We start from the raw sequence: 22994 nt of genomic DNA, 5'->3' as shown, positions 1-22994 counted from the left end.
ATTACAAACTCACAAAAAAAAAAGTTTAAAAATCGACCTTTACTATTCTTTTCGCTATTCCAACCAAATACATTTTTTTTCAAAACGACGAAACGCGTCAGAGAGCAAACTAATCCTTCTAGCTTCTCAAAAAAACTCAAGTTCTTTGGACCAATTCTAAAAAAGTTATGCGATTTTAAAAAGTGTCCGAATATTAATGCGAGCCACTGTACGTATTTCTACTCACCATTTGTACCTATTCCTGCTCACATAATATGTTGCCTTTTCAGGTTAAAATAAGTTACACCTTTTATGGAGATGTTTCATAACAGAACAGTAAAGCATAAAATAATGATAAACAATAAATAAAATGCCTTCGAATAGAAATAGAGGTTACAGCATATATTGAATTGTGAGGTTATGTTGCTAAAATTTTGGTGAGTAGAAATTCGGATACGACGGTGATTCACTTGACCCCAAACCTAATCACCTGTTTTCTACTTAAAAAAAATTAAAAGTAGTAAAAAAATCTACATCCAGAGCACAATACGGTATCTGTTTAGTTAATAAATAAGAACTTTTACTGCAAAAATACCAATTGTGACCCTGTTCCTTACCACAACTAGCTAAAATACGGTCGAAAAATCATGCGTCTCTCATTTTAAAAGTTTTTCGTTGCTTATGCTGCACTTTGATTAGCCCCAAGCTCGTGCAGCACTCGCGTAAATATTCAAATAATTTAGAATTATTTTGTTGCAACTAACAACAAAAAAAACGTGACGCTTATAATAATAAAAAAAATACGAAATGAGCAGAAATGGGGACATGAGCAGAAATTGGGACATTCACCTTAGCTAAACCTCACTCAAATCAATTTCTGAAGATAGTTTCCGATTCAGGATTAAAAGCAGCATTACTTCGTCACTAGTCATTCTAAATTTTTCAATATTTTTAAATTTACCCATAAAATTGACACACCCTAATAATCAGTATCAAAGATAATGTCAAAAATGGTTTTGCTAATTTTGCAGATCAACATTGATTAAAGCAGTGAATACTAATAAAGATGAGCTCATTAGTGAGTTATAAAGGCATTATACCCTAATGTCCTCTAATGGTTAGGGGATTAAAAGTTATGAATTGTCGTTAAAGAACGTGAATACAACTGATACCCTATTTGCACTCTTTCAATTTTTTATGCTTGCATCAGAATGTCACATTTATGTTATTTGTATAAACAATTAGGTGAAAAATTTAAGATCCTGACATTTTCGCGAAAAAAGGTGTCCACTATATTAAAATATATATTTTGCAAATTTTATAAATGAATTTAAACATACAAATTACAATATGAATCCTTTAAGAAAAAATATAAAAAAACTGATAACGAGTAGAAATAAAACCGTATTAATTGTTAGACGAACTCGGAACTCAACAGTGTCAAATATTATATTTGGTTGCCAACTTTGTGCTTCCAAATTCTATTACGAACAAATTTCTTATCTGCCAACATGGACATCATTATTAATTGTAATATTAATTTCAGCACCAAACACACCACATTTTAAGACCATTTGATTTAACAAAATCGCTCTCAAAACTGAACACCTCATAAATAATAAATAGCATCACTTGAAAAGTTAGGATTTATCACAATTTAAAATTAAATAATTTAACAAAGTAAATCAGCAACGTCGGTCTACCTGATCGATGGTTTCGTTTTAATTTTACCGTTTATGGCGAACACGTTTCGTACCCTCGCTCGCGGCAGCTTCCGTTGAGGAATACGTAGGGAAGTCATCAAAGTTGAGGCCACTTCTCGCGCAGAAAGACCATCATATATTCATAGCTCGGCGAGCATCAAACCAACAAGAAGATTAGTGGAGTTATATCCGCAGTTGCGCTTTAAGTACACGTCAAATGAACGCCATATTTACGAGACTAGGATAGAGGAGAGAGTGCAGTTAGCTGTCCCCTGGCATTTATTGGCCATCATATTTAGCTGCGACGCCACTCAGTTATTGAGTAACTGCGGATATCAGCTTTGAAAGTTTCACGCATCTGCATTGCAACGTCCGCCAACGCGGTTGGTGTCTTCCTTCTAGGACCGAGTCTGACTAACGTTGATAGTCTAATCTAGATCAGCGTCGATTTTTTAAAGATGTACATTCAATTCTAACGCCAATAATTGATGTCAACTGGCGTATTATTGAATGCCAATGATAGGAAGTGCACTTATGTTATCGTCTGTCGACGCAAAGTGTTAGAACAGGTCCGGTGAGGTTGATTGTAGAAGCTGTTCTTTCGTGATGATGATATACAGCAGTGGTGAGCAACCTTTGGTCAGAAGTGGGCCACAAGTGGAAACCTACTACTCTATGCGGGCCGCAATATTAAATACATAAATATAACTAATCCAAAAATTTTAATTTATGGGGTGAATTTGTTATTTCTGACATTGATTTACAATAAAACTTTTTTCTTTAAATTTGATTTACTGTTTATTAGTAATATGTACACAGTAATATATACCTACCTACATATTATAATATGAACAGGTAGGGTGAACTGTACAATGATTGGCACCCTAAGAGGAAATCCCAATTGGAATGCCTATATTTTTTGTGAAGTTTTTATACGGTCTTAATTTTCAGTTATTATCAATGATTATGGATTTCTCATTAAAATAAAACCTCTCGAGTACCTATTAAGTCTTTTATTTTAATAACATTCAATGAAAAATAAAAATAGGCATAAAAGTACAATCAATGGCACCCTAAAAATTGAGGTTATATAGAAAAACATATGTAGTTAAAAACGAAGTTTAAAGTGTTTAAACAGTTTATTTCGTTCATTATTAAATACCTACAATACTTAGTAAATCGGTATTTCAATTCATTACTTAGTTATAAAGCGACAAAATATACTTACCTAGCCGTTATCAAAATTTTAAGAGAACACCTAAAACTCAGCCCTTTGTCCCACTTTGCGGTGTTGCCAGATGTAAAATGTGTAGTTCAACTACTGGGCTTCGTAGTGTTGTGGTGAAATAAAAATAAGAAATTGTAAAAAAGTACTTTCTAAACTCGTATTTTTTAATATTTGGCTTTTTACTCAGGGGTGCCAATGATTAGTGCATTGCCAACATTAGTGCAGTTTACCCTGTATGTGCGTATATTTTTCTAATTAAATGAAATTAAATAACTATTGAAATTTACTTAATGAGATACTTGTTTCCTTTTCTCTTCCTTTTCACTAATACAATTATTTAATTGTTCGTCAGCGAGTCGATTACGACGATCACTTTTTAAAATTTTCACACAGTATAGGTATACAGTTATTCTCAAAAGTATCCGTCCACCCCACATTTTAATAATTGATTCCGTAAACATGAATATGGTCAGCCATAACGAAAATACGAATAGAATATTTTCGAACATTCTACCCCCGTGCAAAGTTTAATCAAAACTTGAGAGTACAAACTGGATGATGTTCTCTATCAGTTAGTCTCCCTCCTTATTTATTTACAATGCTCTATGCCATTTATATTTCACCCTATATTATTGATTTTGAAGTATTGCAATTAATAACTGATCAGCAGAATCATGTAGGTAATGTGATACTTTTAAGTTTGAAGTTTGAACTGTGGTGAAACCCTTTTCGTGTTCAAGATGGCCTCTTATCGAAGATCGTAATGGGCTTCTGAGATAATTATTACAATCTCAAATTAAGGATGTAGTTGGGATCGTGGATGATTGTCTTATGATATGTACATCTAATTATGATAATTACTTTTTTTTTAATCACTTATTGCTGAAGTTGCATATTCGTCTACCTACTTCTAACGAGATATTAATGTTCCCACCATGTTGCAAAATCTGAGTTTCCACATTGTTTTATTTCAAATATTACCACACTCGAGATTTCTTAATTTTTAAAAAAAGAATTAGACAAGAGAGTATTCATAACCTGAGAGATACTTATTCAATACAATCTTTGAACATAATTTCTCAACACTTGTATATAAAAAGTGCGTACAAAATGTAATAATTATTTTTTAGACAGTGTCAGATACGTGTACTTTAAATATTTATGCTTTCATTGTCTGTTACGAATATTCCATGCATATTATTCATATAATTAGGAGCATTCGAATAATTAGGAATAGAAATCTGAGCATAAAATATTTTCTCAAACTTTATCGTGAAATTCTTTTCACATTGGCCTTTACAATTCGAAAGTATTTGCTTTTCAAATGTTTCGAATCGTATTCAACTTCATTACCTCTTCAATTCAATTATACGGAAAATTTAAAAAATATAACACAAAGCGAATGTATTTCGACAAGACATTATTCAAGATGTATATGTATACACAACTGAAATGTCACTACGACAATCTTTAATTAATTACTAGCTAATAAAAAAGTATTGATACAGTGAAAAATGTAAGAAAGTACCAAAAATAAATTTCATTTCCACCAACAAAAATCAAGTCGTCGTTTTACATACGTCGATATGCTACCTGAAACAAGAAGAGAAAATGATCAATCATGAAGATACATTTTATTGGATATTGCTTCTCTGTTGCATTTTCAAAGTGTCTTCTTTATCGTGACACTTCTCATCGCTAAAAGCTATCGAACTGGATTTGCTTCAGCGTGCAAGGCGGTTGGCATTTATTGCATCCCAACTGTGAATCGATCCTGCTATGCATAATACAGATCATCGTGCAGAGTATGGCATGATAGTTTATCAAACCAAAGCTTGAGGCGGCGAAACGTGTTTTGCATGTGTCGCGCAACGATAATCACGATACCCTTGAAAATTCAAATTGTATTTAAATTGGCGATTGCGTTCAATAGTTACAAAACCTGTTACAATACATATACCCGTACTTTATTGATATCTACTTTTGTAGCCTTCCAGGATAGGAATAAGGATAAATTCTGGACAGACAAGGTTTATTCGGATTAGGTAGGAATACATGGTTTGGTTGATAGGACGGGGCCACAAATTTCGGAAGACAGACATTGCGTTTTGCTGTGTTTATACAATTTTACAAGATTCTACCAAAGAGGAGATATAATAAGAGGCGTCACTCCGGGCGGAACCTTTGAAGTCCTTACTTGACCTAGGCATTTAAATGGTTGTCTGGCTTAGTCGATTTGAATATCCCGCTCGAATAGACAACCAATATTCGAGCGGGATATTCAAATCGACTAAATGTACCTTACCGCAATTTGCTGATTATTGCCGAAGTTTAGCGTGGTTTACCGATCATTGCCGAATGGGCATTTAAATTGGTTGTCTAGTGATTTTCCTAGTTTATGTCTGTCCTTGTCGAGTGACGCCTCTTATTATATCTCCTCTTTGGTTCTACTGTGCCGACGGCACTTGACTTTATTCTACTGAGGCGTCCAGGAGTGAGTCTGTACAGTATTTCCTCGTTACGGGCTCGGTTTGGTGTACACGAAACGGACTTTTCGCTATCCCCACCACTTGTGTCTCACACTTGTCCGGCGAAGGCGAGAGCGAGATGGAACGAGAGCGAGCGAGAGGCACTGAAAGCGAGCGAGGACGGTACGACACAGACGACGCGTTGGTGTTTTGTCTCGCTCCGTCTTTCGGACGCCTGACACTCTGTCCTTTGCGTGCGCGACGGACGTGCGCGATGGTCGCAAGCCCTTACCGTGAGCCGGGCCTGCGTCAAGATTTTGCGAAGCGGTTTTCGTGCTCACGGTAAGCGCTTGCGACCATCGCGCACGCTCGCCGCGCACGCAGTGTTCCATCTCGCTCCCCCCTTCAACCAGAAACGAACACTCGGAATTAGGGCTCCGTTCGCGATACGGGCCCAACGCCGGTCTCGACCAGCGAGCCGTTAACGAGGAAATACTGTACTCTCCCGTTCGGTTGGCGTCCAGGTATTGTCGCCGAACTCTCCACACCGAACGGGCGTCCAGGAATATCCTCCCGTACTCTCCTCCCTCAGCGATCGGGTATTTAAGAAAGGGGTTTTGTACTCTCGCGACTCTACTCTGCTGAGGCGACCAGGAGTTACTCTGAATTCTCCCGTTCGGTTGGCGTCCAGGTATTGTCGCCGAACTCTCCATATCGAACGGACGTCCAGGAATATCCTCCCGTACTCTCCTCCCTCAGCGATCGGGTATTTAAGAAAGGGGCTTTGTACTCTCGTGACTCTACTCTACTGAGGCGTCCAGGAGTTACTCTGAACTCTCCCGTTCAGTTGGCGTCCAGGTATTGTCGCCGAACTCTCCATACCGAACGGGCGTCCAGGAATATCCTCCCGTACTCTCCTCCCTCAGCGATGGGGTATTTAAGAAAGGGGCTTTGTACTCTCGTGACTCTACTCTACTGAGGCATCCAGGTGTTACTCTGAACTCTCCCATTCGGCTGGCGTCCAGGTATTGTCGCCGAACTCTCCATATCGAACGGGCGTCTAGGAATATCCTCCCGTACTCTCCTCTCTTTTTCAAACGAGATGCTCTGTACTCTCTCGACCGATAGGCGTCCAGGTATTATCGCCGTACTCTCCATATCGATCGAGCGCCCAGGAACACACTCTAGTGCGTATCCCTTCAGCAGGCGTCCAGGTATTAACGCCGAACTATCCTGCCGGAGTCCCTCAGCTGTCCGAGAGCGGCCGTTGCCCTTACTTCGTCCTCTCTCTCGGAACAGCGAAGAAGGAAATGCCTTTGCGGGCCTCTAATTTATACCCAATCGTTGCTATCCGCGGCCGCAGAAATCAACAGACGCGTCGTCAAGCGCGGGTCTCGCGAACCGCGGTTCCGCGCCCGCACGTCTCTGCTCACGGGTGGCCCAGGGTATACAGGCCAGTAGATGGACGGGGCCAGTAGATGGACGAATCGTTGGTTAATCGTTAATACTGAAAGAACTAGAGTTTTAATCTATATTATTGTTTTTTTATTTTGTAGAAAAAACGTTTGTTGTTTTATAAAACATTAATGTATTTATTGAAATTTTTTTTGTATGTGAAAAGTAAATTTTATGTACGATCCTACGCCAGGATGCGCTAGTAGCGCGATTCTTAGTACCCATTGCTCAGCGTATTCGTGCCTTCAAGTTAATAAAAAACGTGTTTAGACGTATTGTAAAGCGGTATGTAATAGATGATTGTATTGAAATATTAACAATTTATAAATAAACGCGTAAACAAAGAAAAATAAAACGATAGAACTTATAAAAATGGCTGCCCATGTATTGGTGTGGATTTTCTAACCTAAACCCAGTAGATGGACAGAATAGAATTGGATCTTTTGAAGCCGTTTTTTTTAAAAATAAACAAAAAGTTTACACATTTACTTGTATGTAGGTACCTTATTTTTCTTTTAATTTAGATGGCAAGCAACAAAAAATATATACCTTATATCAGGGGTGCACAGGGAGCCGTTTTTAGCACCTAGCTGGGAGCAACCCGCCTGTCCCGTTGCTAAGGTTAGAATCGGTGAGGAGAACTGCAGTAGTGTATATAGCTGGGTTCAAGTCATACCAAATGCACGTACACTACTGCAGTTCGCCTCACCGATTCTACCTTAGCAACGGGACAGGCGGGTTGCTCGCAGCTAGGTGCTAAAACGGCTCCCTGCCTTATATCAATATGCACATAATGATGTATATAGATAGAGGTTACATGTCAAATCGGGACAGTCCTACACGATCCAGGACGTCTGATCACTTTAGAATAGATACAACCTCACTTTATTTGCACTCTGGGGCCATAACCTGTTGCACAGTTTTCGGACGTTGAAGACTGCATACGTTTTTAATTTTTATGAAATAAACTATATTTTAACAAAAAATGCCTAAATCTAGGTCACTACTATAGCTAATAAGCCTTTTATACGTCTAGCCAGACACCCGTCCATCTATTGGTTCTAAACTGTCCATCTACTGGTGATACGGGCTATGAGTAGAATTTTCATCATTTTATGCTTAAATACATTAATTTCTTTACTTACAGTAATTTTTTCTTTAAATTTATACATTTTTACGTGCAAAGCTTTGGATTTTTTCTAATACAACAGATATTTCTAAGAAACACCTTGATCTAACCATCGGAATCCGCTAAACCGTCCATCTACTGGCCTGTAAGCCCTACAAGCGTGTTCGCGAAACTTTTCCATGGTCAGCGTGTCTCAAAGCTTCCTTTTCTGCATGCTACACTTTTAGTTATCAAATAAATGAATTGGAATTCCTTTAGATTCGGACTTTTAGCATAATATACATATTAACATATATTAATTTGTATCCAAATCTCATGAACACCTGAATATTTTCTTTTACTGCTTATATTCTTTTATGTCTCTTATAGGTATATTATGAATTACTTATTTGTTTGAAATTGAAGAATAATTGTATAGCTTATAATTATACAACTTAATTTTTTTTTAGTGTTAGACGCAAAATTATGGAAGGCATGGTCCATTATTTTGTATGCTTTGGAAGCCTGTTTCAAAAGACAGGTGAAGTGTAAGAAGACAACTGGGAGGGAATATTAACATCATAATTTTATACTTCCTTTATACGAGCTATTTTTCGATAGAGCTTTTAAGAAATTTATATAGACGAATGCACGCCTCGCTAATTACTCAAGAATAACGTGATAATGAGTGTTTTAATACAGTTATAATTCACTCGTTATTGCTAATTAAGAACATAAACTTAACTTTCTCAGATTTACGACGCTACTTAACGATATAGTTACGGTATCTTCTTTATTTTATTATAGAAACATTATAGTAAAACTTTTGGAATTGTAATAAAAATAATGTTTGGTCAAATGTCAATTATCACAAATTTATAACACAAGTTTCGTTAAAAATACAAATGTGGTAATTTCGTGAAACCCATGTACTTTGTATATAATATTATAAGCATTCAACGAAATACCATGATTTTGGACTTTTTACTGTACCTTAGTAAAAAAATATTAAAAATCTTGTCAATATTTAAACCTTTATGAAATTCAAAGTGTTTTATAGACCCTGCGCATTGTAAATTTGATCATTTCATAAATACATATACTCATCTTCATTAAAATTACCGAAACTACCGAATTTTTAATATTTCAAATTTTGGTCGGGTTTATATGCTTTCTGTGAATCCTTACGTAACGCAGATATTGCTGAAATAATTCCTCCAATTCTACTTTATCACCAGTTCTAATCGACAGGAAACCGAAAACTGCAAGGATACATAAAATGGCTACGCAGGATTCACAGTGAAAGTTTTTGCTCGCTAATCTAAAGATTAAGAAATGACAGCCACAGGTAACTACATTGCATTACATGGAATTAAAATGATATTATCGACGTTGGTTACGTTCAATGACTAGCAATCTGCACTTTTGACGGCAATTAGCTTTCTAATTAAGATACTTCCTTCATTCACTTTTAAACTTATACTTCGTAAAGTAAATGAAAACCAAAGCCAATGTTCAAATAGAGGCATAATGGAAAATAATGTTATTGCAGGGGAATGCAGAAAATTGTGTATATTTTGTACAATCTTAGTACAAAGAAGTTTTTACTTTTTTATATTAAGTGCACAGCCATTTAAAGTACTGTTATATGTATAGTCGGGAAAAATGTTAATGAAGTAATTATCTATATTCCAGACTAATTTGTAACTTGTAACCACGGTGTAATAGACAGGTGTTCCGACTCAGCACCTTTACTCCAGCGATTTTGCGTGCCGATTTCTGTGTGGTTCCTCTGGCCGCCGCGAGATGCGTCGTGATAAGAAATTCATATATGCATGCATTTATGTGATTGTAGTAGTAGCGCTTTTAGTCGTATTTTGGGCAAAAAGTCAGCCTTTTCTCCTTGAGCGCCAATCTAGCGGCCGCCAGAAGAACTAGGACGAAAAAGTCACATTCTGAACAGGAGTCAGATCACCTGTCTATTACACCGTGCTTGTAACAAAAGCAAAATTACTAGATCACCATTTTCGATGCATTTACGAACTCACACAATACCTTCAGTATGACTATATTCTATAATTCCTAAGTGATCTGTAAAGTAATCTCTTATAAAGTTTTGTTCTACACAATCCACTTATTTTTGTACTAGCGTACCCCGTCTCGACTTCGCCCGAGATATTAGCACGACAGATTCATGTTTATTGGAATAAATATCTTTTTAGGAAATGAAATATTTTGAAAAAAGCTTAATTTCTTTATAATATTTCGGAAAAGATAATATTCTCTCCAGGGTTTATACAAAAACGACTGCTGAAAAAAGAGGTTTTCGAATTCTAGTATTCCCAAAAATCCGGTTAAACAGGTTTTCGAATTCTAGTATTCTCCCAAAACTGGTTATACCGGTTTTCGAATTCTACTATTCCCCCAAAACTGGTTGAACCGATTTTCGAATTCTGCTATTCCCCCAAAACCGGTTATACCGGTTTTCGAATTCTGCTATTCCCACAAACCGGTTAAACCGGTTTTCGAATTCTGCTATTCCCACAAACCGGTTAAACCGGTTTTCGAATTTTCACAAAAAAAAATATTAATATGGAAAATAAATATTTGTATTTATTTAAAAAAAATTCAGTTTTTTAAATATTTATGGAATTACAAAAATATAACAAAATAGAATATATTCTATCTATACAAAATCAAGTAAATAAAAAAATTAAAATTACTAAAATCCGTACAAAATATAAATTATAAATCTTTATTTCATTTAGTAATTTTCTTCCGAAAATACGAACTCATGAAGATTAGTTTTACAGTAAACTGTTACCTACTACAATATGCTTGTGTCCGAGGCGATTTTAATCAAAATATTAACGTTTTTAATTAAATAATTAATTTATTTTTACATATCGTGTTAAAATTTGAGGAAGATCGGTTCAATAGGTTTTGAGTTTTACGCGAACATAAAAATCGGCTCTCTCTTTATAAGTATAATAGATAATCGATGAGGTATCATTCTTTTTCCGGTTATTTCTTTAAAAAAAGGACTACAAACTTTCAGATGAACTAAAAAGTCACACTTTTAGTGGCATTGGCGTGTTTTCACGCCGAGGGATTTCTGCCTTTGTGCGTCAATCGGGATTCTAATGAGTCATCTCAATAGTAATGAAAATTTTAATTGAAAATTTAGTAATCTATGTTTTTTGTTAAATCTTTGTGAAAATACCACCACTGAATTGACGAAATTCTCCTGATAAAATTGAGTCTAAACTCGATCTCATTCGGGCGGCTTTTAATCATATGTGATGTGCAATTAGCGTGCAAAATTCAGTAGTGATTCTACAATTAATTCTTATTAACGTGACACACAGAGGATGCACGAGATGACGTCACCGATTTTACTCAAAACTCATAGTTCGTATATAGTACACACTATGTAGAACAATATATTAAACGCATATGACGCGGTGTTTAAAATTTTTTGAGAAAATCAAGTTTCGTTACAAGAGCAGCGTATTCGACTGTGCCCGAAATATTTTGAGTTTGAGTCAAAAACGTATTACCCTATTTTATGCAGTAATCAGTGGCGGATTTAACAGGGCGGCCGATGAGCAGTTGCCACCTGGGCCCCTGCTCAAAAGGCGACTCCCCCACCCTCCAGGGCCCCACTCTTAAAAAAAATTATGATTTTATCCAAAGTATTTTTTTCTGCATTATTACACTGAGCCCTTTTTTAGTAAACTGCCGCTTTATTTTCCTGAAAAATGGGCCCCTGCTTAGAAGGCCCCGCTAGGCCCCTGTCTTCAAATAGAAATTATTATTATATCCAGCACTATATTTTTTTCTATACACTGCAGTTTTTAGTAAGCTACCTCTTCATTTTCCCGGAGAAATTGGGCCTCTCAGAGCCTTTGCCACCTGGGCCTTTTTTCTTAAATCCGCCACTGACAGTAATAATACATAATTTGGCTCCAAACTCAAAATAAAGGATAAGAAATAAAGCATCAGGACATATAATTCAAGTAACATAAAAATAATTTATATTATGAGTGTCTATTAGCTATCATTGATTGACAACAATAGTTCATTTTTGTAATGTGAAGTGACACGCAAAGCTAACCACCCAGTACTTTCAATGCATTAAAAAATAAAGCGTCTTTATTACGCCCAGCGAACAAACCCTTCGTACTTGTTCAAACACTTCATTTTCACCCCAAATATGACACACAAGTTTCCATGAAAAGGAAGCTTTGGCGCAGTAAACGAAGAATGTAATATGATATGGAAAACGGTTCGCTATTATTTGAATTAGGGTTTCCGTTTGGTCGTTCAGTGCTGTAAAATTCATATGTTAGATTTAAAGCGATGTAATCCCCACACGGTATCCTGTGGAGGTACCATAAGTCAGAAAATCTTTTTTCGTATGCGCGAAGCGTGTCACGGAGCCCTACGGGCTCAACTACACACGCTGTTTCTTCTTCTTTCTCTCTCCCTCTTTGCCTGACAATGTCAGTTGTTATTCCAGCCGCATCCCTTCCTAAGAACCAGAGGATTCAGTACGACAACTTTGAAATTCCCTCGACGGTTTAAACGGACACGTCGTCCGCCATTAACCGTCCGCCGTCCTCTTCGACAAAGTATTATTTACAGTGGATACTGGCAAATTGCGGCGGGGCATTTCCTTCTGTGCCACTTTCCGGAAAATGTGTTTGGCTCTGCGGAATTATTCTAATCGTCGGCGATTGGTATGACTTCTAACTTACCTTTTCAATTTCTTCTAAAATACACACAATTTGTTGGATATTTGGCGTTTATGGTGGCAGAACACTTTATTCAGGAAATGCCGATTTTCGAATTTTGAACTCTTGTTTGACCTTTTAAAATTGAGATTGGGTAGAAATAAAAAAATACGTGTTTCCGGGATTTTTGTGCTTGAGTCTTAAGTCTTTTCTCGTGGCAGATCGTTACGAAGTATGACAAATGTAATTTTTAAGAAAGTTTAGAATATACGTTATTTATTACTGCTATTTTTCCAAATATTTCTTCGTCAGATACGGAGTAGTAATAAATGTAGTGGAATCTTCATAATTGCAAAAAAACAAATACTAAGAATTCAAAGTAAAGGCACAGTAATATGTAACAAATTCATGCAACTATCGAGATAATTAAAAGTTACTTCGATGAATAATAACTTTAGAAAGACTAACTTTCGTTCATGTCTACAATTTCAATTGTTTGTCGCTATAAGATCATCTCTAAAGGTGCGAATCCACGATGAAATTGTACATGAGACTTTTTTATCATGAGACAAAAATCTTAGTAAAAAAATAGGTTTATCTTACGGATGATCTACTTACACTACTTGCACACAGAGTTACATAATTTTCTAAATCTTCGGGTTGCCTAACTTCCCTTATCAGACACATTTAGACCACTTTTAATTATACGTAATAGGGGTACAATTTTATTTGTCTACGGAATTCAGAACCAATTCGAATTACCTGTAATTAAAAACAGTCCCAAAGAGTTCGTGTGAAGCTCTAAAAAGTAGAAATTTAAATTATCATTATCGTCGATATATATTTAAAGGGCGGGTCGTCTTGTTCAAAACTTTCCTGTCAGAAGCGATTGCGTAGAAAGGTGTGTCAATGCTGAAACAATATTTGGCCTTACTACCCCGATAGACAAAACTTCACCTTGAGACCCACCCTAAAGGACAACTTAAGCCAGGGCTGGGCAACCCGCGGCCCATGAGCCGCATGCGGCCCGTTCCCCGACTTGCCTACTCTGATGGGCCGCAGGAGAACGACCCCCACCATACTCTTTTAACTCCTACAGTGCACGCCGTACCTATGTATATATGACCGCACTCGTAGGAGTAGAGGAAGGGACATGGAGTGGCGGCGAATCTGCTGATGGTGGGGGAACCGGCTGACTGGTAGTGGGGACTGTGCGGCCCGCGGCGGCGAACAAGTTGCTCAGCCCTGACTTAACCGACAAATAATCAACACAAAGACTATTAGATTACTTAAAACATACCAAGCTGTACAACCAACTGTAGACTAGACCCTAGGTCGCTAATAACCCACACTAGTGGTTGATGCGACATTAAATAATGGAAAAAATATATATTTGGCCAAACCTTCCACTACTCAAACTGTTAGCGTCGAATAATCTGTCACTTTCCTTAATTGTATTTAAATGTAAATATAAAGAAAAGAATAAATGGTTTCAGGTTTCTGAGAACATACCGTAAAAGAATGTCTCTTCTCCAATGACTCCCAAAGTTCTCTAACTTCTAGCATTACTCTTTTCTGTGTTCCCTTAACAGTTTGATGACCGCTGTCACGTAAGCGTGATTTCACGATTTCGTTCTGTTAGTTTCCGTGAGGCTAAGAATGCAACCATATTTCATATTTATCACCCACGAATCCATCCCGTTCAAAGATTTCTATACTATTTACAATATGCTTCTCTGATGGCTTTCAAACACCAATGAATATTTGTGAAAATACGAAAAAGATCGACGTGGCTGTAAGTTTGTTGAAAAGGTGCGGTCATCAAAGTGTGTAATATACACCGAAAGAACGTTCTGAAGGCTTCATACTCTTTTCCAGGGAACTCAGATGCAAGAAGTGAGACAAGAGGGTCAAGCGAAGAGTTATCATCCCCCGGAATCTTACGCGTAAATATCCCCTTTGTAGCGCCGCTCGATGAATCCGCGAATTGATTTTCCCCGATAAAATCGCAATTTCTCCGAAGGTCGATGTCAGCCGCACCAGCGCCAAGGCCGACGAAGATCGACGAGGAGAAGAGTAAGTCCCTGTCGAGAACTTATCACACGATTAAGGACATGATATCCAGCCGTTTCGGGCAGAGCCGCAAAGACGCTGAACCGGAACCGGAGGCCAGCTTGAACAACGTCACTGAGGAATTAAGGAAGTCTAGCAGGAGCATCGACGAGGAGGAAGTGAAAAAAAAGGAAGGCATTTATGGGAAGCCGCGTGCACAGGAGCCCCCTGTTAATATGCAGCAGTACTCGAAGAATGCTTGCGGTAAGTGTCTCGCTAAATGATACTTATCAGTAAATGAAGTTTAAAAGAAGTCAAAAATAACTTTTGGAACCTATAGTCTATAGTAGGAACATTGGGAAAAAGATAGACAGGCTTGGCAACGTTTTCCCATTATTTCTGCTATATACAGACTAGGGCAGCGTTGCCCCGATGGGCGGTCCGAGAGCACGAGCATCCATCGCGTTTTCCAAAGCTCGCGTGGAAGGGGGCGCTCGAAACCAATGAAGTTGCGGGCATGTAACGGGTGGGGAAAACTCTAGTAGTGTGCGTGTAGGCTCGTACCCGTAGGCTTACATAACTGTGACTCTTGGAGCCCCAGTGTTCTACATTTTAGGAATTGAGAAAAGAAGCAGAAATTGACTAATGATTAAACAATAATATTATATAATTGGAATAGACTTGAACAGTCCCACTTACACCTCTGATTAACAAAAAGTTTCTTATTAATTAAACGATTTTTATTCAGCTTCAATCCTCTGTTTGTTTGTTTGTATGTATGTACTGTGGTTTGCAAAAATGTTGACGAGCAGAAACTTGGTGGTCCGATCGAGTGTATCCTCCTAGGCCCACGGTTCTCTAACACAGTGGTAGAGGTAAGGCACACGTATTGTTGCTATTGGCCGACTAGTCACGTCAACGAATCGGTCAGCAGCACCGCGTGACGAAGAGAGCGAGGGATGCAGCGTGCGCCGCTAAGAACCTACGAGTGGGGAATTGGGGAGTTCCGCGGCAGAGAGTGGGGTGGCGCGAGCGAGGTAGCTCCCTTGCCCCGCTCAGCATCCGGCCGTCAACATTTTTGCAAACAACAGTATGTTTAGTTCAAATCTAGAAACTCAATTTTAACTCACTTCCAACTATCCAATAGACCTGAAACTTTGCGTAGTTTTACGTATGCCATGCCTCCAAACGGATGACAATACAAATTTATGAAGAAATAGACCCCCCCCCAGGGGTTTAAAAAATTACCTAGTCATCAATAAATATAACCCATAACCACAAATTCAAACGACTTGAAATCAACCTATAACCACAAATCAAATCAATTTAATCCACATGAAATCAGCACACTACTACAGTTTTACCCATCCGTTACATGCCCGCAACTTCATTGGTTTCGAGCGCCCCCTTCCACGCGAGCTTTGGAAAACGCGATGGATGCTCGTGCTCTCGGACCGCCCATCGGGGCAACGCTGGACTAGGGTTTATACAAAAACCGACTTTTGAAAAAACCGATTTTCGAATTCCACTATTCCCCCCGAAAACGGTTAAACCGGTTTTCGAATTTTCACAAAAAAATATAATTACAATACAAAATATATATTTGTACTTATTTAAAAAAAAATCAGTTTCTTTAATATTATGGAATTACAAAAATATATAACAATAAAATAGAATGCATACAAAATTAAATGAAGAAAAACTAAAATAACTAAAATCCGTACAAAATATAAATCTTTTAAAAGGTGGTATCAAATTATAAATCTTTATTCCATTTGGTTTTTTTTCTGAAAATATGAACTCAAGAAGATTAGTTTACAGTAAACTATTACCCACAATATGCTTGTGTCCGAGGCGATTTCAAGTCAAAATGTTAACTTTTTAATTAAATAATTAATTAATTTCTGCATATTAAATCTATATATAAAAATTTTAAACCCGGTTTTTAAAAACCGACAAACCCTAATTCAGACCTTCTTAATTTCTGTTGTCTCATAAAATGGTATTACCTAAGAAGGTGTAGGAGAAATTTTGTACATTCCAAATTGAAATCTATGTAGAGTTGGCAATTTGGTTTTATAATGAAGGTACTGGTAACGATGCATAACATTAGGTGTTTTGGCTTTGAATACTATTATTGAAGAAATGGAATGGAAATGTGATATAAATGAAACGTAGTTCTAAAGAGAACAGCGAAATACAGAGTTATAAGAACAACAGGATTACAGAACTGTCGAACAGGGCTACTCGGGACTGCAGAATTTGATCTTTTAATTGACAGACGTTATAATCCTGCCCTTTCTGGAACGAATGGAATGAGTATTGTATGGAATTTTATGTGAGTTACGTTTTTGTAAAGTACAAATTTGTTAACAGAATTTCATAAAATATTCACGTCTTGAGAATAATACGTCAAATTGGTAGTCAGTTGTTATATAAAAACCTGCTTTACAATGGTTACAGTGATTTGCTTAAACATTTAACTTGCATTACTATCGCAGTGGAATAATTTAATAACACAATGAATTTTTTAAATATCCAAATTTAGTCTCGTGTTTTTTAACTTAAGTATTTGCCACTTAAGAAGCAATATTGTAATTCTGTTAAATACAACAATTATATCATTACAGTAGTTTCATCGTAGTTTTTACTGAACCATATTTATTTATGAAAATAACGAATCGTTGACCAAAAGCACATTCCATCGTTCAAATTATTTCTGTTTCCTATACACAAAATAAAACTTTCGAATAATATCAACAATACAGCCCCTATATTTTAACAGCAACGTCAATCAGGGGTAGCAGTTGCATTAATACCGAATTATTAGTTGAAATTAATTTCTGTCATTTTCCAATGTAATCAGCTTAGTATCATGTATCGAGGGTAAAGAGTTTAATTAAATTCAACTATCATAAAACCAATAATTTTAAATGTCCAAGTCCACGATAATGATTGTAAAGAGTCAAAAATGAAGATAAACTTGTTAGATTCAAGGCCGGTTGAGTACTAATTAGTTCTTACGTACTGGTTAATGAGCTCAACTAGAGTCCAAAGAAAACATTAGAAGAGATTATAAATATGAACAATATGAACTACGCGTATCGTTTCGACGACTTGGCTTCCTAGATAATTAACGTTTCCTTTGCTTACACGTTACAGTTTATTGCTATTCAAGGGAACTGTTGTTCTTTCTCGTTTCGCAGACCGTGTCGAACGATGAACTCTTAACAATGCAATAGCTTGCAGCTACTTCTGTAAAATAGTGGAAAATTGCTTTCGGCGAGTACAGAATGTTCGTCATTCGGCGAGCAACTATATGTGTGGATCTAGCGACGTAGGCAAATGTTCGCTGTTCGTCGATTACACAGTTCGACAGCCATCTGGACTTGTAACATTCACTAGCCGTTTCTTATAGGTTTTCGTGCGCTGAAAACGAATTCGCAAACCGTTTGTCGTCATCACCCTCAGTTTTTGAAGAATTCGATTTTGAAAAAAATTGTAAATTTTCAACTTTGAACATCTTTTGTGTCGAAACGGTAATACTTATAACGTTAATGAACCCTCCCGAATACAACGATATAAGTTATTATTGCATTATGAACATTTAAATATGTTTAAACATCGATTAAAGTGAAAAGGACACCCGAAATGCACCCATTTTTTAAGATATCTTTAAGTTTATTTACAAAACTAAGGGTCTAAGAGAAAATCTGACCACTCCACGCGATGCAGCAGACATTTTCCCTTCAGAAAGCATCAACAGATGTGGTAAGTCACGTTTCGTTTTCAACACAGAAGCGAAATAGTTTGGCAAAACGTGCGGCGTCGACAGTGGTAGTCAACGGCGGCGAGCGATACACTGCCGCTCAGCGTCACAAAATCGCTTAACGCGCGTGACTACCACTGTCGACGCCGCACGTCTTGCCAAACTATTTCGCTTCTGTGTTGAAAACGAAACGTGACTTACCACTTCTGTTGACGCTTTCCGAAGGAAAAATATCTGCTGCATCTCGTGAAATAGTCAGATTTCCTGCTGGACCCTTAGTTTTGGAAATAAATTGAATGATATCGTCAAAAATGGGTGCATTTCGGGTGTCCTTTCCCCTTTAATCGATGTTTAAACATATTTAAATGTTCATAATGCACCAATAACTTATATCGTGTTATTCGTATTAATTTTGTTTCGACACAAAAGATGTTCAAAGTTGAAAATTTGCAGTTTTTTCAAAATCGAATTTCTCAAAAATTAAGGGAGATGGCGACAAACGGTTTGCGGATTTATTTTCAGGGCACGAAAACCTATAAGAAACTGTTATTGAATGTTACAAGTCCAGAGGGCTGTGGAGCTGTGTTATTTATCCAATATTTGCGCAAGCTTCTGTACGAATGTTCGCAGTTCCAAATCACGAGTCGAAACGCTAATCATATTTTGCCGAATAAACGCATAGTATGAAGACATACGCGAATACTTTGTCGAATACCGATTGCGTGGTGCCGCCTTTAGATGCACTCAAGCGCGAAATACAAAATAACTATTTTAATTAGTGTTCCTTCTCGAGAATGCTTTCTCCAGAATTTCTTGAGATATTTTATAAATGCTTATTTCTTATTTCTCAAGAAATACTATTTTTCTTGAAAAACTTAAGTTTACGAAAATTATTATAAATCTCATTTATTTTCGGAATTGAATTTTCAGTTAGTTGAAATTGTATATGACTAGCTATAATTTATAATAAATCTTATTAGTAGCATTAGAACCTATATGAATTTCAACAGAAAATCTCAGTAGAGAAGATTCGACATTATTGACTGGAGAAGGTGCTGTTAAATTCTTATTTAACAATTTAGAAAAATGGTATACCTACTTAATTAAGTAATGAGTTTCTTGTGGCTATTAACCCTCAGTTGTCACACCTACTTTTTCGAAAGTCGTTGTCACACTGGGTCAATTTGACCCTGCCAATTTTCATTCAGTTGTTATTTAAAAACTGTTTGTTAAATTAAGTCTAAAAAATTCTGAGATAAAGGTTGAACATTGTAGAATATATTCCCATCGCTGAAAGTTGACATTTAAAGTGTCATCATGCTTAAAAAAAAATTTGAAGCAATAAGAGTTCCGACAAAAAGTTTCTTACTTAAAAAATTGCAGGGTCAATTTGACCCAGTGTGACAACCGAGGGTTAAATAAGAAATATCAAAAAGAAGAGACAAAACTATTGTGTCCCTTATAAAATTGTTGTATAGGTAATGGAGAATCTCTTCAAAAAGATTCAAAAGACGCGTTTGTCATTTAATATCTGCGAAAGATATGTATATAAAGGCAAAACAATTTTTAAGTAGCTAGAGTTTTCGGAAATTATAACAGTAACCAAGATTCTCCTGAAAATACTGGAAAATTTACCGGTCCTCAAAATGAAGAATTACCATTAAGAAAACAATTAGAGATAGCAATCACAGAGAGCCTCCAAGAAATTAGTATCAACCAAGAAGACGATAAATTCCGGACTTTAACAAAGGAATATCATATTTTTGAGTCCACTGGGAGGACACCCAATTTACCATAACTTTTGGATCTGCTATATAGGATCAAGTCAACATCCACTCAAATCGAAAGAAACTTTTCTACAGCTACAGATTTTATCACAAAAAAGCAGATTAAAAAACTATTTTAAAATAAAAAAGTAATGTTTCGCTTTGCACAAATTTCGTATTAAATAAATAAATATATCAATTATATTTAATATCTGTTTTTCCATTTATACAATTTTTGTGCAAATTAGACAAGAATGAACAATTAGTTAAAGGTTTCTTGTGTTTTTATAAATATTATCAACATTATTCCAAAAATATAAATTTTGTAATATTTTTTTCACTTTCTCGAGAATTATCGAGAATTCTCAAGAAGTATGATCTGATTTCTGATTTCTCGAGGAACAAAAAATATCGAGAAATCAGGAACACTAATTTCAATATATTTATACATTATGCAATTTCATTTGATATCATATTTTAATGGTTTAGGTCAATATGGACATTCGTACAGTTATATGAGCAATCAGCAGAACGTGCCCCTTCCTGGACAACTTCAGCCGACGCCACAGATTCAACCTAATTTACCAGGTCAAAGTGCTCAGCTCCACGTGTCGCATCATACCCCACCTGGAGGAGTTCAAACGGTCCATCAAACTCAAGTTCCTGGTTTCGGCCAATCAGGGACAGGTGGCCAACAGGTGCAAAATGTTGCGAGGGATTTCGTTGTTCAGGGGCCATCTGGACTGCCGAGTCAGCAATTGCATCAAGGACTTCACCAGAATCCTCCGAACCAGGTAATTTTTTTACTCATTCTTAGTAGACCATCCCAAAAGTATGTAATACATTTTTTTCAGTATGTGTGATTTTCTCTGAAATCATGGTAAAACCAGAAAGGTGGTAGTTTCTCATGCAAAAAGGAGTTGAAAATATATAGCTGGCTAAAAATCAGCAGAATTGATCAGTAATTATGCAATAACTGAAAATGAAATGAATAACTGTGTCATCGGAACTTCGCTTTTGAGAAAATCGATTTTCAAAATCTGTTAAGGGTGCGTGCATGGCATTAAGAATTGGTTCCATTTTCAAAACGATTTTCTCAAAAACGAAACTACGGTCGAAGAAAACTTATTCTACAACTTCGACTCGTTTTTGGATATGGATCCATTCTACGTGCAATTGCACCGTACTTACTTCTGTATTCTGCCAAATTCTTTGCCAAGTGTACGCGTACTAGAGTTTTCCAATTCGAGTTTCTCGAAAAATGCATCGAAATATATTTTCGACTTCTTTTTGCACGAGGAATCATTTCCATTACCAGTTGTACCACGATTTCGAAGACACCCTGTATATTAGGTGAGAATAATCTTAAAAACAAGAGAGAATAATCTAAAAACTTTCTCTGAATAATCAATCAACGATGTAATTTTCATCCATTTTCTAGAATACTGTCAAGTTTTCCTACAAGGATTTCTCTATTCCCATTTTATAAAATTCCTTTGATTTTGTTTGAAATAATTATTTTATTACATTTCCAACTTTCTCACGTGATCTCGTTTCTTAAACCAGTTTCGACGTTGACTAATCACCCCACACATATGATAAATGTTTTTACTACAAACAAACAAACAAACAGAGTATCGAAGCTGAATAAAATCGTTTAAAAATTCATTTATATTGCCTATTTTCGTGAAAATGGACATAAATTGCACACTTTGATAGCCTATATTATTTAAGTAAATTCGAAACTAGCTAAGTAATGACTTAAAACCTCCCTAATTTTGCGTGGACTACAATATATTTCAATTTCATCAAAGACTTCGACAATAAATGCAAATAACAATCGATTTGTTTTGGAATGTCCTGAAATTAATATATACCTACCGCGTTTAATTTAAAAGTTATTTTTCAACCGCAAAAATTGCAGCTTGTATTTTTGTGCCTATTACTTCGTAGGCTTTTTATTTAAAGGAAGAAAAATTCTAATTGTAGTCATCCAGGCTGCACCAAATTAAGAAATGAATATCCTTTAAATTTTAAAGGGAAAGTGTCTTGGCAATTTGGCTGTACCGCATACATATTTAAATTTAATGTTTCGTCAACCTCTTCGTAAGGGTCGTTCAGGCGAAAATTCTTCTTGGGATAGGAATGATTGAAATATTTCCGGCATATGTCAATATTAAATCATCCGTGGTTATTTCCGCCGTTACGACTGGAGAGGTTATTTTTACATAAGGAAGGGAAACGGTTCCCTCATATAAATTCAGGATGAGCAATAACGTGATACGTACATACATCCTATTCGAATACCCAGTGCACGTGATACGTGTTGTATATTTATGCCACCTAAACCGACCACACGCAATAAAATAAATTGTGTGCACACTGTTCGAAATTTATTTTATACAGTCATTCTTGTAAACAGCAGCTAATATCTGTCTTTCGTAAAATAATATTACGCATTTCGATGTTATAGGGTAAACGCACCAGTAAATGAACACTTAAGGCTAACGAATGAACACTTTTATAAAATTATGTTTACAGTGCGATTGATTCTATGTGCTGCAAAAATTGTTTGGATACGAAGCAAGAAATTAAAAGAGGGTTTCTAATTAATTAGTTGCTTATTTTAATAACTTATTTTACTCATTTTAATATAAAATGTCCATTCACTGGTACGTGTTCATTTACTGGTACATTCACCCTAATGTAACTTGCAAATGAGACTTCACG

The 22994-nt window shown here is 36.3% G+C and overlaps 1 protein-coding gene across 3 annotated transcripts in view; it reads left to right on the top strand.

Moving 5' to 3' along the window:
- LOC143374546 (uncharacterized) overlaps positions 1-22994 on the top strand; it is a 127007-nt gene that overhangs the window by 85758 nt on the left and 18255 nt on the right. For all 3 annotated transcript variants that reach the window (XM_076822743.1, XM_076822741.1, XM_076822740.1), the window contains exons 4-6: positions 14556-14623; positions 14701-14993; positions 20754-21058. In XM_076822743.1, coding sequence (XP_076678858.1) covers positions 14556-14623; positions 14701-14993; positions 20754-21058 — 666 coding nt within the window. The remainder of the gene's footprint in view (positions 1-14555; positions 14624-14700; positions 14994-20753; positions 21059-22994) is intronic.

This window comes from Andrena cerasifolii, chromosome 11 (assembly GCF_050908995.1).
Source record: "Andrena cerasifolii isolate SP2316 chromosome 11, iyAndCera1_principal, whole genome shotgun sequence".
NCBI classification, from domain to species: Eukaryota; Metazoa; Arthropoda; class Insecta; order Hymenoptera; family Andrenidae; genus Andrena; species Andrena cerasifolii.
This window is presented reverse-complemented; position numbering and strand designations above follow the sequence as displayed.